Raw genomic sequence first — 17,566 nt, 5'->3', positions numbered from 1 at the left:
TTTGGTTTTCTTTATAGGAAGAAGCATTTTTTGAGACTAGTATTTCATTTTATGGTGATTTAAGATCAGAGGGATTATCTTTGTGTTGTAATCTCTAGCACAGTGCATGGCGAATGGCTTTGCAGTAAATACTTTAAATGAAAGGAACAGGATGCACTTCTGTTTGCAATGAGTTGAGAACACAGCATCCAATTTTTTGTACAGGTGAATAATAACTATGACTCAAAGCATTTCGAATGTATCAAATTAAGAGAATTATGAATGAGGTCTTGTGTGAGTCCATATGAGAAAGGTCTCTGTACTAGCCCTACTTAGTGGCATAAAAGCCTATACTGGTAGAGTCCAGTTTGCAGTAATGGGGAGGGAATTAGTGTGTTTTAAATCTTGAAAGCATTAAGTGAAATTTTTGTACTTATAAGTTGGTTTTAACCTTCCAGTAGTTAGATTTTGTAAGGTGAGAAACTCTAAATGTAGCTAATGAATAACCTTCCTGTGTTCTTTTTCCTCCCTATTTTAAATTTTTTTTAGAAAGTTGAAATTTGCAGGAAAATTGAAATACAGTGCAAACATTTTTCCTGCAACGGTTTCTAGTGTTGTGCCCTCAGCACCATTGTGTATTTCCTACAGTTCAAGGATAGTCTCTCTAGTACAGCCACCAAACTCAGGAAACTAAGAATGATGCATTAATACTATCTAATTCTCAGAATTCCATGTTGCACTTTATTGTTGTGACTTCTAATCTCTATTCTGAAAGAATTCTTTCATCATTCATTGGCTTTCATGACCTTGGCAGTTTTGCATATTACAGGCCAGCTATTTTGGATAATTTCCCTCAGTTTGGGTTTGTCTTGGTTTCCTAAGGATTAGATTTAGCTTAATGCATTTTCTTAAAAAGGTTTGTTGTTGTTGTTTTTTAATTTATTTTTTAAGATTTTATTTATTTATTTGACAGAGATCACAAGTATGCGGAAAGACAGGCAGAGAGGGGGAAGCAGGCTCCCTGCCAAGCAGAGAGCCCGATGCGGGGCTCAATCCCAGAACCCTGAGATCATGACCTGAGTGGAAGGTAGAGGCTTAACCCACGGAGCCACCCAGGCGCCCCAAAGGTTTACTTATTTTAGTGGGAGAGAGTGAGAGCGTGAACCTGTTCGAGCAAATGGGGAGAGGGGCCGAGGGAGAGGAAAGAGAGAATCTCAAGCAGGCCCCAAGCTCAGCCCCAGAGTTTCATCCTACAACCCTAAGGTCACAACCGAAGCGGAAACACTGGAAGCATAAGGGACTAAGCCACCCAGGCACCAACATGATATATTTCTTGGTAAGACTGTCATTTCCCAAAGTTTTAACATAAGTTAGATTGCTGTGGCTATGTTTGAAAGTCTTCCTAAATACTTTCTTGAATGTTGCATTTTGAAACTTGGGGAAAACAGCTTAAGGAGCCCTGTGTCTTCATTAAAAGTTCACTGCAAAAGGGGTGCCTGGGTGGCTGTCAGTTAAGCATCTGCCTTCACCTCAGGTCCCTGGGATCAAGATTCTCCACAGCAGGCTCTGCGCTCAGCAGGGAGTCTGCTTGTCGCTCTCCTTTGTGATTTCTCTCTTCTGCTCTCAAATAAAATTTTTTTTGAAAAAAAAATTAACTGCAAGGAACTATTGTTTGAATACTGTGCTCTTTTGAAAAGTAGTTTTTGTGTAGATCAGAATTTTAAAGAATTTTGTTTATATGGCTGTTTTCTTATTCATTTTATTTTGCTGAATTGCAAACTAAGAAATAAGATTTTTTTTTTTGTAATTGTCACATTAAACTGAATGGGGGGAATGTACACATTTTTCGTGATCGGTGCTTAACAGTAAATTCCAAACTTTGTCTATTAGTGTGTTTGCTGTTTTATATTAATACTTTCACTTCACATTGGCTTTGTTTTGTATGTGAAAGACAAGCCATGGGTTGGGAGAAGTTACTTGCAGCATATAAAACTGACAGAGGGCTTGTATGCAGAGTTTACAAAGAATACCTGCAGATAAATATGACAAAATCTAAAAGCAATAGGCTACTCAGATGGCCGATAGATAAATGGAAAGGGACCCAACTACAATGAGATACCACTATACACCTGTCGAAATGGCTAAAAATATAAAAGATGGTTAGTAGCTAAATGTTGGCTGAGGTGTGGAACAACTGGATTTTTAAAGAATAATTAGCGGAATTCTTATGCACGGCTGATACAAGCGTAAATTGGTAAAGGAATTTTGAAGAATCAAATCCATTTCCCGTTTGGAAAACAATATCCATTTAAATCCAACGTACACATCTCTTGTGTCCGGAAATTCCACCCACCTAAGATGAAAGTAAACGTGGATATAATTTTAGTTGTAAAGAATTAATACCTGAGGGTATTTTGAAGTAGATTTCTTTCGGTTTTCTGGGTGAATATTTCTCTCTCTTTTCCATAAAAGTTGATGGCTTTTTTTTTTTTAAGGCAAATTTAGTTAAGTTCTTGTGACCTCCAGATAATGTCATGGAGGAGTGCCCTTAATTTGTTGAACATTTTAGTCCCAGGACTGCTGCATGGGGCCCATTTACTTCAGAGTCTGACCCAAATGGAGCATACGGCACTAATTCTTCATAATCTGTTTTCCTCCTTGTTTTTAAGTTATTCGTGCGTAGTTCGTGGTGTTGTCCTGGAGTATTTGGGAAAGGACTTACAAGGCCAAGGGGAAGTGTTAATGGGTGAATTATAGAAGGGATAAGGAGAAAATCTATACTGTAAGGGGCATTATGAAATACAAACAAAGAATACAAACAGGAAACAAACATTTTGAATTATTATACTACAACTTCCTAATTATTTCATAAATTGATTATTTGAATTTAAGTGAACTCTTACTAAAGTTGAAGTTTGGATTCAGTATACTATCCTGCTGAACTCCGAACTAACAACTTGTACATATGATTTTTGTCATTGCCTGTTTTTCTGCCTCTTCCTCTGGGAATGGGCATAGGGAAGCTATACAGTTTTGTTTATTAGGCTTATCGAGGCAAGGAAAGGGTTAGATTTTTGTTAGCCAGTATGCTAGAAAAAATTAAAATTTTAAGCTGAAAAAACTTAATACTGGAGCATTCAAATTGAGTTTCCTCTTAAAGGTTTGAGAAGGTAACCTTCTGAGTAGTTGTCTTTTTTTTTTCCCAGTGTAAATAAATGTTGCTTTGCTCAGTGAATTTTAATTTTCTAAACAAATATCTTTTTTTCTCATTTTCCTCAAGCATGGGGGGTAAAATACCACCTGCCACTCATAAAACTAAATCAGAAGACAGTATCAAGGTAAGTTATGAATTTCATCTGTATGTTTAGTGATAAAGTACTCTAAGGCTTTTAAAGTGCTGCTCTCAAATTACCACTCCTGATTTCCTCAGGATCGCTTAGAAATAAGATCTTCGTAAAATTTCTGTTGGATGCGGAGGATCTGAAATCTGATGTAACACGGAGTATTTGGGGTGAATGTGCACCGTGTTTGGGGATAAAAGCTTGTGTGTGTGACGTGCATGACCTGTGGGCGGTGAGCTCTGTGACTGTGCCTTATGCAGTCTTTGTCATCTTTGCGTCTGTAGCACTGAGCACAGGACTTTATGCATTGTGGGTACCTGATTAAAATTTGCAAAGTAGATGAAAAATAGTCCAAATCAGTAATTCTTAAGTTTTTCTATCTTCTCACCTGAGTATTATTTCTGAGTATGAGTCAGCAGATTCGCCCAAAAAAGTGCATAATAGATTAGGAGGAGTTTACCGGTAGCTGAAGTTTAAATATGGGGGTGGGTATACCCTTAAGAATGCTTCCTTCAAGGGAAGAGTGGGGCAGAGGGAACAAAAAAGACTTCTGGTGGCTCATGAGAAAGCAAGCAGAAAACAGGCTGCTAGCGCCTTTAAAGTGGGCAGGAAACCAGCCCTAACAATGGACAGAGGAGGGGATTAAAGCCAAGCCAAGCTTGCTAGCTCTCTGAACACTCATTTTAATTTCTGATCCTCCTCCAAATACCTTTCCTTTTTTTTCTTTCCTTTCTCTTCCTTTTTTCCTTTTTACTTTTCCTTCTCCTTCCTTCCTTCAAAACAAAAATGCTTCCTTCAGAATTCTTATTTCTGTTTTGTGTTTTCACATCTAAATATTTTCCCCCAAGTTTCCTTTCTTCCTTCTTTTTTTTTTTTTTTTTTAAGAGAGAGAATACAAGGGGTGGGGAGAACAGAGAGAATCTTTTTTTTTTTTTTTTTTTAAGATTTTATTTATTTATTTGACAGACAGAGATCACAAGTAGGCAGAGAGGCAGGCAGAGAGAGAGAGGGAGGAAGCAGGCTCCCTGCCGAGCAGAGAGCTCTATCCCAGGACCCTGAGATCATGACCCGAGCCAAAGGCAGAGGCTTTAACCCACTGAGCCACCCAGGTGCCTCCTATATAGAATATTTTGCTATGTGGTAAACATGTAGGAAGACAAAATTATATTTAATCTGTGTCTCTGCTAAAATATTTTGTAAGAAAACATTCTGATTTGGAATTAAATGCTAAAATGTCTGACACCTTGCATGTAGTAGGGTCTCAACATATATTTGGTAATGACATTGGGTTTCGATTCTAATTTTTAAGAGTTACAAAAAGTAGCAACCTAAATAACTGGTTACATAATTTATACTAATACAGTTAAATGAATGGACGGGTGTGCTAATTGTGATACATTCTTTATGAAACAGCATTATTAAATGGAAAGGTCAAAGTGCAGAGTTGTCTTGTATCTGTGCGTTGAGAATATCTAATGGCATACTCCAAAAACCACACTGGTTACTTACAGGATGGTAAGGAAATTTGGTTTTCCTCATTTGTACTTTGAAATTCTTGAATTCTCATCATTTGTGTATGATGGGTCCATTGTTCCGTATTTAAAATTCCAAACTCAGAACCATTGAAAATGTAAAGATTTTTATGTCCGTAAAGCATAATCTGAACAGATGTGAGGCTGTTCATAGTTTCCCACTTGTGAACGCTTCGTCTTTTTTTTGCAGGGATAGTAATATGTTGATTAGGGAGAGTTGTGGACCACAGAGCCTGTTGAAAGTGCAGCACAAGTATGGGTTATGTATTTGTGTTAGCTTCCTACAATCCAGCATTTTTCAAATTCTAAAACTTGTTTAAAAGGTTTGGAGGAGGGATTGGACCTATTCTTAATTTAAATAGAGAAATGAAAACAAAGCTAAAACAAGTTTACTAAAACAGTGTAAGGGTTATATTAACAATTGAAATATAATGTATGTAAACAGTTTATATATGTTTTTATAAATTAGTATATATATTGGTGTGTTGTTATATACTGAAAGCATTATTTGCCTTCCCTTTGGTAGGAAGAAAAACCAGATAGTAAGAAGGCGGAGGAAAACATAAAGACAGATGAACCATCAAGTGAGGAGAGTGATCTAGGTGAGAAGATGGTATAGTTAGTTTGTATTTGATAATCTCATGATAAGATCCTGTGCTGATTTTTACTAAATTGACTTAATCAGGGCTAATAGAAATGTAACATAGCTGAACTACATCCAAAACTTAAAATTTTCTACTAGCCACATTAAAACACTAAAAATTAAACAGATGAAATTAAGTGAATATATCTAAACTACCATATCTGAAATATTAACATTTTAACATGTAATCAGTATGGAAAAATTACTAGTGAAATCTCCTTTTTTTCATACTAAGTCTTCAAAATCCAGAGTATATTTTATACTTATAGCACATTTCAGTGCAGATGTTAGATGTTACATTTTTGTGTAAGTATTTGATGTATATTCAGATTTAATTAAATTTGTAGTTGGGTTACATAACCAAATTGTTCTAAATAAATGTACAAGTTTTCCAGTAACTGAATCAAGTACCAGAAAATTATTTTCCTGTTACTACTTGCATCCACATTGATAAAACTTGTTCATTTTAGAAGACATGATATGCCATGAGTTTGGTGGTTTTTTGTTTGGAAGTTTTTCAGGCCATAGAGTGATAAAAATCTTTTCCTAAATTGGGAAGTCCTTTGAGACTATAAATACATATCCCAGTTATTAAATGGGCAGTCTTTTAATTAATAGACTGTCTAAAAGCTAAAGAAATGTATTTGTAATTTTTAAAATTTTGATCAGTTGATCTTTGATACTGTTAAAGAGGACCTCTTGTTTGTGGGCTTAATTGATGATCTTTCACTTTCTGTAAAATACCTTTTTCAGTCTTATAATTATCCAACAGTTTTAACTATGATAATATTTTACTTTTTCTTCATCCAAAAGCAATTTCTTTTTTTGTGTATGAATTAAGCTTTTTTATAGTTAAGCAAAGTTACAAGTTCAGTTCCTATTAAAAGTTGACTAAAGTTATCCTGTTTGACAATAATTAGAACTTCAGGTTGCTGATTTCAGTTTCATTCTTTTTTTTTTTTTTTTTTAAGTTCATTTATTTAATCTGTATACCCAACGTGGGTCTTGAACTCAGAACCCTGAGATCAAGAGTCACATGCTCTTCTGACTGAACCAGCCAGGTGTCCCTCAGTTTCATTCTTTTTTGATTGTCAGCAGGAAACATTAAATTCACTCTTATTTGCTAAAAAAAATCTAACATTTTCTGTTATTTTGAAAAGTTTTTCTTATTGAACAGTTGTTTTCCTTTACTGTAGCAAATTACAGTTGTTTGTCATTAAATTTATGACATATCTCTTTTCTAGTTTCTTTGCTGTTTGGTTATAGTGTTAGCTTTTGAGTTAGATTCTGCATCAGCATTGTGCCTTTATCTTAATTTATTAGTAAAAAGTATTATGATTTACATCATTACTATAACTTATGCTATCTCCATAAAATATTTTTTAATATACTACATTGATGTGTAGAATAAAATACTTGAACTGAATCATTTTGTTGATACTACCTAAATAAGTGGTGTGTCTCTGTGTAATACCAGAAACTATGCAGTTGCCAACATTTCCCACTACAAGACAGTGAAAAATACCCGAGATGATGCAACAGTTAAAATGAAATGTAATTTTAACGAAATTTAATGGGGAAATACTTTACAGTGCATCAGTTTAAATAAATTATGAGTCAGAGTGGGTATAGTTGATTAGTTTTTAAGAGTCCTATACAGCCGGTTTGGACAGTACGGGTCTTACTGTCATTTTCTTAATTTTGGCAGAAATTGACAATGAAGGTGTGATTGAACCAGATACCGATGCCCCTCAAGAAATGGGAGATGAAAATGCAGAGGTAAATTCAGTGGCTTATTTTGTGCTTGTTATAGGGAATGTGAAGGTCCCACTTACTGCAATGATTTTGTGACATAATTCTGCCAGGAAAAGAACATACTGAATCTTTCTCTGACTTAAGGTATTTAGAAAAACATTTTATTTTACTGCTTAAAATGTTTGTGAAAGTTCCCATTATGTTTACTCATACTCTAACAATCTCAGAAGTCTTTGTTAATTTCCTTTTTACCTGCTTTTTCAATCTCCATCTGTTTTGACTACTCTTTAGGTTAGAGTTCACCTAACATTTATATTTAGAAATGAGATTTCTTATTAATGGGATATCTAATATCCCATTGTTTTCCAAAATGGTTTTATCCCAGTGGGGACAGTTTTACTGTCAAGGTAATGAGAATTGGTTCTTGGGAGGGGGCTTGCCAAAAACCTTGTATACTACAGTGGTTAGTGGTCTTCCAGAGGGTCGTAACATACATGCAATGTGTCTCTGTGGTGTTAAAATGGAATGTGGGAGTATTAAAAAGTGTCTCTACGGCTCTTTGTGGGTTAATGATGAACCAAAGGCTTGAGAAACACTGAAATTGTGTAACAATGGTTTAAAAGCTTGGTCTATGTCCTCACCAACACTTGATGCTATCAGATTTCATCTTTACCAGGCTTATCCTGTGAAATGGTATGCCTTTGTGGCTTTTAATTTGCATTTTTCCAATTTCTAATAAAATTGAGCAAATTCTAATATTTATTGGTCATTCACAGGTATTTGCGAAGTCCTGTTGTAACTTTTCCCATTTTTCTTCTGGGTTGTCTTTTTTTCCTTCCTCATTTATAATCCATTTTATGTTCTAGAGACTAACAATTTGTCATCTATATATGCTCCACGTATTTTCAGCTAGTTTGTGGCTTGTCTTCACTTTATGTTGTCTTCATGAACAATCTTTTAGTATAGTTAAATAGATTTTTCTTTTATATATTATGCTTTCTTACTTCAAGGTTATAATTGTTGTAATAAATAATTTTTTCCTTCTGAAAATTTTATGTTAACCTTTAATCTTTAATCTACCTGGCAGCACTATTAAAGAATTCCTTTCCTCATCAATGCCAAAATATACTGTTTCCATATATATGTGTCTCACTTCTGGTGTTGTGTTTTTCTTGTCTAATTTTTTCCATGTACCAATGACACATTGTCCATGTAATGATCTGGTAGGGGGACCCCTAACAATTTAGGAGTATTTGGGCTGTTTTGTTGGCCTTCCTTTTTCCATATAAATTTATAGAATATTAACCCCCGCCCCCAATTAGACGTGCATTAAATCTAAAATCAAGATCGGGAGAAGATACAGCTCACTGTTTTGATTAACTACCCATGAATGTGTATCTTTCTAATTTTTAGATGTTTTCTGATGTTGTTAGATAATTTATTAGCATATTCTCCATAAAGATCATGTGCATCTTTAAGAAATACAGGTACTTTTTGTCACTGTTCATTATGAAAGGAATTTTTAAGAATTTATGTGTTGTATTCTGTTGATGATGTATCACTTGACATGTCAGGTTTACAACATTGTATTTGCACTACTTGGAATATATTGGGCATTTTAAATTCTAGGGTTAACTTCCTTTAGCTCTGGAACATTTTCATCTAGTATCTTTCAAATATTGCCTCTTCCCCATTTTCTCAACTGTCATTCTGGAGTCTTAGTTAGGTATATGTTAGATTTTTTCCCCACTATTGAATACTATTTCTTTATCACTGCTGAATTATGTATCAGTCATTTGGCTGTTGATGTTTTAATTTGAGGGCCTGTGTTTCTCATCTTTAAGTCTTACTTTGATTCATTTTAAAGTATACTTTGTTATTTATCTCATTTCTTTATTCATTTTCAGAACTTGCCTTTACACATTATAAACTTCGTCAGACTCTTCCTGGTTTTATTGTTTTATTTTTCCTTACTCTTGCTCATTGAGGAGGTCCCTTGTTTACTTGTGGATAGTGCGGGTGTGTGTATTTTGACTGTGTGCATATGCATGTGTATGTGTGTGTTAGACCATGAGTTCTTTGACATTTCATCTGGAAATGTTCTTGAGGCCTGGGAAGAAGGTGCATTCCTCCAAAGAGGAAAGTATTTGCTTCCATCAGACTCTTGAGTTGGAGCTACCAAGTCAAGGACCACTTTAAATTCTCAGCATGGTTTTTTTGTTGTTGTTTGTGTAATTATACAAGTAATGGGAATTCCCCCTGGAAAGCCTGGCTTATCATTATGAGTTTACAGGAGAATTCTTTTTTTTCTTCTTGCTAGTTGGCTATACCTCTCTTTGGGACAGGTTTATTTTTGGCTTTTTGTTAGGCCTGCAGGTATAGGCATTGGGGAGTTCAGATTTATTGGAGGGTGCTGATTAGACAACATGCCTTCTCTTCACTTGAATCTTCTTTCATATGTCCTGCACAGTTGAAAATAATTGCAAGGTTACCAGGTTTGACACCTACTGAAAGGTGAAAGCAGATCGATCATTCAGCTCCCATACTGGATTTCAGATCTTCATTTAATCTTGTTCTTTGAGGATTTCTACATCATTATGTCAAAGATGGCTCTTAAAGTTACTCAGGGCATCAGGTGTAACATACTGCCACAAATTGAAGTTGTCTTCTCCCCCACCCCCCATTTGGCTTTGTTAGAGTGTCTTATTATCTGGTAGAATGTGTCTGTTGTTTTGTCTTTTTCTTTTAAGATTATTTTTAAACTTGTAGAAATTTGTGTTGGAATTACTTCAAATTTATTGAGTAACTTGGGGTTAGGTTGAAGTATTCAAAAAAATCTTTCCATGAACATAGTATACATCTTGTGTTCTTTAATAGAATTTTACTTTTTTCCCTTTTTGAAAGTCTTACGTGTTCTTAGAATGGTATCTTGTTCTGTCCTATTTTGTAACTGATTTTTGCTGATGTGGAGGAACTCTTGGTTTTTTTTTTTTAAGATTTTATTTATTTATCAGAGGGGGGGGGAGAGCAAGCACAGGCAGACAGAATGGCAGGCAGAGGCAGAGGGAGAAGCAGGCTCCCTGCTGAGCAAGGAGCCCGATGTGGGACTCGATCCCAGGACGCTGGGATCATGACCTGAGCCGAAGGCAGCCGCTTAACCAACTGAGCCACCCAGGCGTCCTGGAACTCTTGGTTTTTTATGTTTCTGAGGACTTCATTGAATTGTTTTAGTAGCTCTAATAACCTGTCATGTCTTGGATTTACTAAATAAACTTGAAAACAGCTTGGTATTTCCTTTCAGTTCTTAAACCTGTCAAATCATTTTCTTAATTAGCCAGCATTGGTAATATTTTACATAGTGGTTGGTGATAGAGTAGGTCTTTTGCTTTCTGTTAAAGAAACTACTTCTTAACCTTCCGTTTAAGTGGGGATGTTTGTTTTAAGATTTTGTTACTAATGATCTTTGTATTGTCAGCATCTTGTACAGTGCTCTGTACTGTATAGGTACTCAGTAGATGTTTGTTGGAACAAAAGAATGAGACATTTTACTTAAAATTTAAGTCTAACAGGAGCTAGCAGTAGTTACATCTTTACAAGGAGAATTGAGTCTTAGTATTCGTGAAAAACTAGAAAGGAGTTGGTGAGACAAGGGCAGGGACATCCTCCTCAGGTTGGTTGGGAGGGAGGGTAGCAAAGTCACATCTAAACTAAAGGGTAGGAAGTGAAATTTATTGTTTATATATGAAAGATTAAAGCTCATCCTGTGTAATTTCTTATTAATCACTTACCTTAGTTATCCTCTTGCTCTCTGGAGACTGGAGAAGAATGAATGAAGATGGGGGTTGTGTCTTCCCCATCCCTAAGAAAACCCAAGCTGCTTCCTTCTCTTTGTTTTCTCTGTTACTTCTAAGTTGACCTACAATTTCCCCCTAGATAACCGAGGAAATGATGGATCAGGCAAATGATAAAAAAGTGGCTGCCATTGATGCCCTAAATGATGGTGAGTGATTTTTTTCCTCTTTGCTGTATCTCTGTGGTAGTCTGAATATTCTCCCCCCCCCCCCCCCCGCAGCAACTGTAAAATAGTGGGAAAGTGGCAGGGAACTTAAATCTATTGAGTATTTTATACTGGAGAAGAAATTGTCCTATTGTCTATCTACCCATTCCCCCCTTGATAAAGAGGCTGAAGTCACTCAGATATCAATTACCTTGCCTTATGGCACGGACACATCCTGATGGGAATGGAAAGACTCCTTTCCTGACTAATCCTGGTGTTTATCTACTGAGGAGAGGCTTTAAGATAAAGGTGAACGTTTTTCAAAGAAGGTATTATTAGAACCGTGGCTCTTAACTTTTTACAAAGCAGCACCCTTGACAAACGGTGTCTGTTGGCATAATGTTCTTGTTCTGATCTTTACGGTTAGATCCTCTTCAAAAAATCCTTTCACAGTGGGAGAATGCTGGTGATAGAGTAAGCATAATATTTAATCAGTTAACAATTTGTAAGAACAAATCATTTCTTAGCTTGGGTAGTATGCAGACCCCGTCATAGCTTTGTGGTAGTGTGTCACAATGCCATTGTAGGAGAGCTGCTGTTGTCTAATGCTGATGTGCATTTAGACTTCATCTGTAGACTTAGAAGATGACTAAAGTTTTAGAAAGTTTACTGTTGAGTGCTGTTCCAAGTTGGCAAATAATTTTTGCTATCTTTTTTTGTAATCTTAACCACCTTAGTTTAGGTCATGATTCTGTGTTTATGCCATTGCATTAGCCTTAATAGTTTGCCTACCTGAAATGTCTATTTTCCTTTATTGCTTTCTGTTCACTGTCTCTAGATTATTCTTTCGTAGAACCGTTTTTTTATTTTCACACATTCCCTTGCTTGTAACCTCTGACCAGCTTTTGCATACTTTTTGAAGATCTTTATCATAGCATTAGACCTGCTAGAGTCCGATCTCATGTTTTGCCTTCCCAGCCTTGTTCTCTTCTTTTTGAAATATTAACCTTCCATTACAGCCAGACCTCGCTGTCCTAGAATTTTCCTATAACTTGTGCTCTGCTGCTTCTTTCTAAAGCTCTTCTTCACCTACTTCAGCTTCTAATTCATACTCATCGGTTGATCCCTGCTACTTTCTTCCTGGCCATTCCTTTCCCACACTTCTCTTTTAATTTTACTACCACTTAAGATTTCTATTTATCCAACATTTATTTTGTGCCTTCTGCCTACCTGACAGTTTTGTTATTTTTTAATATGCATTATTTCATTAAAACCTCATACTACTCCCTCTTCACAAGTTCATGAGTAATTTGAGGGATCAGAGGGTTTTAACTTGTGCAGGATCTTACTGTGCCATAATATCAACTAATTGTTTTTGTCACTTGTTTTGGCATATTGTCTTATGTTTTTCAAATTTATTTATTGCCTAACCATTTTTAATGAAAATGAACCTGTTGCACCATTTAAAAAGTCATGTTCTTGTTTTTCCACATTTCTTTCTAAGCCGTGTTCATGCATAAATTTAACCTTGTTCTAATTTTATTTTATTAAAGATTTATTAACTTGGGGCACCTGGTGCCTCAGCGGGTTAAGCCTCTGCCTTCGGCTCAGGTCATGATCTCAGGGTCCTGAGATTGAGCCCCACATTGGGCTCCCTGGTTGACAGGGAGCCTGCTTCCCTCTCTCTCTCTGCCTGCCTCTTGGCCTACTTGTGATCTCTCTGTGTCAAATAATAAAATCTTTTAAAAAAATGATTAATTAACTTATTTGAGAGAGAGAGCATGAGTGGGAGGGGCAGAAGGAGAGGGAGAGAGAATCTCAAGTGGACTCCACGCTGAGTGTGGAGCCTGATTCTGGCCTTGATCCCAGGACCCTGAGATCATGAGCTGAGCCAAAACCAAGAGCTGGACACGTAATTGACTGACCCATGCAGGTGCCCCTGCTTAGTTCTAATTTTACAATAAATGCAATTTTATAGCACATTCTAAAGGGATAAAACATTAGTATTCTAAGCCAGGGATTGTAGATTCAGGCCTCACCTTGGGTTGGAGGGGCAGAAATACAGTTAAATACTAAACTTAGGAATCCAGAGTGCCTGGGTTTGAATCCCAGGTCTGGCACTTACCAGCCAGATAAACTTAGAGAAGTTATTCTTTGTCTCTGTTTCTGTTTCCTCCTCCTTTTTTTTCTTTTTTTAAGCAGTTTTTTAAAAAAAAAAAGGTGTATTATTTATTTGAGAGTGTGTGTACAAGCAGGGGGAGAGGGAGAGAGAAGTCTCAAGCAGACTGCATGTTGAGTATGGAGCTTAATCTCATGACCCTGAGATCGTGAGCCGAGCTGAATCCACGAGTTGGATGGTTAACTGACTGAGCCCTCAGGCGCCCCTTTTCTCCTTTGTAAGATGAGGTTAATGCTACCTACCTAGTATATTGAGTCATGAGGGATAAATGAATAAATATGTGTAATGTGCCTAGAAGAGTGTTTGGTGCCATTATTATTAAGGTCCTGGTATTAATAAAGTGTCAGTAGTTGTAATTTAAGTAAGACCTCATTAAGTCTTTTTAGTGGTCACGTTACTAGTAATGTTATTAGGCTTTTTCACTTCAGTATATTTATTTAAAACTTACATGTTCTAGGGGCACCTGGGTGGCTAAGTGGATTAAAGCCTCTGCCTTTGGCTCAGGTCATGGTCCCCAGAGTCCTGGGATTGAGCCCCGCATCGGGCTCTCTGCTCAGCAGGGAGCCTGCTTCCTCCTCTCTGCCTGCCTCTCTGCCTACTTGTGATCTCTCTCTGTCAAATAAATAAATAAAATCTTTTAAAAAAACCACAAAACTTACATGTTCTAGGCAGTGTTTTAGATGCTGGATGTACAGTGAGAAAAGCAAAACAGACCAAGTTCTTTATCTCATGGACCGCATACATTACTGGGGACCAAAACCATATTTATAATTTGATATTGGGTGGTGATACCACAATGAAGAACGGCTGAGTAAAAGAATAGTCAGTGACGGAGGTTGCATTTTGCAAAGGGTGGTCAGGAGAGCGTAGGATGAAGTGAGCAGGCCATGTGAGGACGAGCCTCAGACGGGGAAGTACACGCGCTGACGCTAACTGGAGGAGCACATGGGGTGATACATGTTCAGGGAATAGCAGAGATTCCTTGCAGCTGGAGTGTAGTGAGTGAAGGGGTAGGAATGGTAGACTTGGAGAAATGCGGTCAGAGAAGCACTTTGGGAGACATACGGGGGAGATAACATGGTAGGAATGTGGTGAGGAGGATAGATCATTAAAGATCTGTAGTACATCTCCGAGATCACTTGTAGACCACACTAAGGACTTAAAAGTTTTTATCCTTAAGGATGACGGGAAGCCACGGGGGGGGGGGGGGTGTTGTTGTGAGGTGTTCTTTTTTTTTGTTCTGTTTTTGAATTGGAGAGCTTCATCATGAAATGCATTTACTTTTGAAAGGGATTGTTGTTGCTGTTTTATGTAGATGAGATTCTAAGGGCAAATAAGGGTATGTTCTTTACAGAAGAACTCAAAGTGAGTTGATGAGCCAGAGATACACTTAAGAAAATGCATGAGAGGAAAAATAGGGGAGCAGGGAGAGCCAGAGGAGTTTGGAAGTCATTTAGACAGTTCTGTAGGTCTTTACCCCTGTATAGGAGAAGTCTTCAACTAGTGGTATGTTTCTAAAAAGTCATGATAAGCCAGAGTTACCCACTAGAAGATTTAACAGTCTCACAATAAAGGCCCAGTCTTGGTATCGTAGCTGTACTTAGTCATTAGCTCGGAGCAGCTTATGAAGTATAGCCTTGAGCATAGAACATGGGGTGTTCTCAGTCAGCTGTCACCTCGAGAGCTAGGGTGCATTTTGATGATCCTACAGAAGGAATGCAAAAAATTGAGTCCAGGTGGCCAATAATGATGGCCTGGATTAGGGCAAAGGTTCCCAGATTTTCTCTGCTTATAGTGCTTTTTCAGTCCTGATTTTTTTTTTTTTAAGATTTTATTTATTTATTTGTCAGAGAGATAGAGTGCAGGCAGGCAGAGGCAGAGGGAGAAACAGGCTCCCCGCGGAGCAAGGAGCCTGATGCGGGACTCGATCCCAGGACTCTGAGATCTTGACCCAAGCCGAAGGCAGCCGCTCAACCGACTGAGCCACCCAGGCATCTCAGTCCTGATTTTTTAACAGAGCTTTTTTTTTTTTTTTTTTTTTTTAAGATTTTATTTATTTATTTGACAGAGAGATTACAAGTAGACAGAGAGGCAGGCAGAGAGAGAAGGGGAAGCAGGCTCCCCGCTGAGCAGAGAGCCCGATGTGGGGCTCGATCCCAGGACTGAGATCATGACCCAAGCTGAAGGCAGAGGTTTAACCCACTGAGCCACGCAGGCGCCCTTAACAGAGCTTTTAAGCTGAGAGAAAGGCCGTAAGGTTTCATTGATAATATAGTTAGATCCAAACAATTTAATAAGGATGTTGTACCAACTTAGTGATTGCAAAATAATACACAAAATGAAAGAATATATTTAATAGTATTCTTAAGCAACAGTGTTTATTTTCTAATAAGATGTGTATATATATGTTGGGCACTAAACAACTTAACCAAATATTGGCGTCCTGTTGGACACTGCCACCCTCATTTCCTTTTCCACATCTATTTTTCTTCAGTTATTCCTTGTTTTTGTTTTTGTTTTGTTTTGGTAACAACCAGTAAAAACAGTTTTTTAAAGATACCATCAAAAGGAATGTAATGATGCAGTGTTGAAGCTGTGAACTATATCAAGTGAGTAGTTCATGCAGTGCTAACGTTCTGTCCTGTGGCCCGTTGGTTGTGGTGTGGAAACTTCAGGACTAGGGCAAGGAATGGTTTGATTCTTCTTCTTTTTTTTTTTTTTAATACAGACTTACTTATTTTTGGGGGTGGTGGTGTGAGAGGAAGAGGGAGAGAGAACCTCAGGCAGACTCCCTGCTGAGTGTGGAACTCAACAGTGGGGATTGACCTTAGGATCCTGAGATCATGACCTGACTGAAATCAAGAGTCTTGGATGCTTAACCAACTGAGCCACCCAGGCGCCCCAGGAGTGCTTAGATTTAGGTATATTTTGAAAGTAGAGCTAAAAGGATTAAAGTTTTAGATTGGGGAGTTGAGAATGATTCTTAAGATTTGGGTGTTTATGTAGATCAGGAGTTCACCAAATTACAGCCTCCTGTTTTTGTAAAAATGTAATGGAACATGGTGACACCCATTTGTTACGTGTTGTCTGTGGCTGCTTCCCCACTGCAGTAGTAGAGTTGAATGGTTATGATTGTTAACGGTCAGCGAAGCCTGAAATAATTCTTGTGTGGCCCTTTCCAGAAAAGTCACTAACCTCCAAACTAGATTGAATGGAAGATCCATTTATTTAGTTTGTAATATAAGGATGAGAAATAGATTTTAGAGATAGGGTTGGAATTAAGAGTTCAGTTTTTAACATGGTAGAAGTGAACTGTTAGTCAAGTGTAATAATTTGGAACAGGCTTCTGTAGTAGTACTTAGTAAGACTCTGTTCTGTGCTTTGTTTTATGAGTTCTCCTAAGGTCTTTTACAGATTTGCTAGCTGGGTAAATGTATTTTCCAAAGTGAACTGTGACATTTACTTTAAAATTCTGTTTGTCTTACCCCCCCATCCCCATGTTTCCTGTGTTCAGGACTAAGTCTTCATGCAAAGAACTATTCTAATTGTGTAGTATGTTTTATTTGTTCAGCGACTTCACTGAAAGCACTTATGCACAAAGAAGCTACCTGAGAGTAGGATACAATAAATGAATTTAAAATGAGGGTTACAGGCTTTTCATGAATTCTAATTTTGTTGAATTTTGTACCATTCCTGTGAATTCAGATAGTAATTTTTTTAATCAACCCTATAAATTTAGTATATTTCCTTTATAAGTTTAATTTTATCCTTTAACTTTTGGATAAAAGAGAACTAATGGGATTAAGTTGATTTCTCTTTTATCCTTTTATTTTTTTCTTAAGTGTAAAAAAAATCATGAGTCCTACTAAGAATGTGGTATTCTGCTAGGGAATTATGTATCCAAAAATTGTCTCTATCTTGAGTGATTTACCATATAGATGTGGTAAGACTTGCTTTGAAGAGCCATTTTGTTGTTTTCTTTTTAAGATTTTATTTATTTATTGAGAGAGAGCATGGGAAGCAGCTGAGGGAGAGGGAGAGAGAGTATTCCAAATAGACTCTGAGCTGAGTGTGGAGCCCAACGGAGGGCTCGATCTCACAATCTTGTGATCATCACCTGAGCCAAAATCGAGTCAGACT

General features: G+C 37.1%; 1 protein-coding gene across 1 annotated transcript in view; it reads left to right on the top strand.

Moving 5' to 3' along the window:
* Window positions 1–17,566, top strand: part of ST13 (ST13 Hsp70 interacting protein) — a 32,776-nt gene that overhangs the window by 2,860 nt on the left and 12,350 nt on the right. Inside the window, exons 2-5 of the mRNA XM_059187078.1 lie at window positions 3,260–3,317; window positions 5,379–5,454; window positions 7,204–7,274; window positions 11,184–11,250. Of these exons, the coding sequence (XP_059043061.1) occupies window positions 3,260–3,317; window positions 5,379–5,454; window positions 7,204–7,274; window positions 11,184–11,250 (272 nt within the window). The remainder of the gene's footprint in view (window positions 1–3,259; window positions 3,318–5,378; window positions 5,455–7,203; window positions 7,275–11,183; window positions 11,251–17,566) is intronic.

The sequence above is a fragment of the Mustela lutreola genome, chromosome 8 (genome assembly GCF_030435805.1).
Source record: "Mustela lutreola isolate mMusLut2 chromosome 8, mMusLut2.pri, whole genome shotgun sequence".
Taxonomy (NCBI): Eukaryota; Metazoa; Chordata; class Mammalia; order Carnivora; family Mustelidae; genus Mustela; species Mustela lutreola.
Note: the sequence above shows the minus strand (reverse complement) of the source record. Positions and strands in the feature narration are given on the sequence as shown.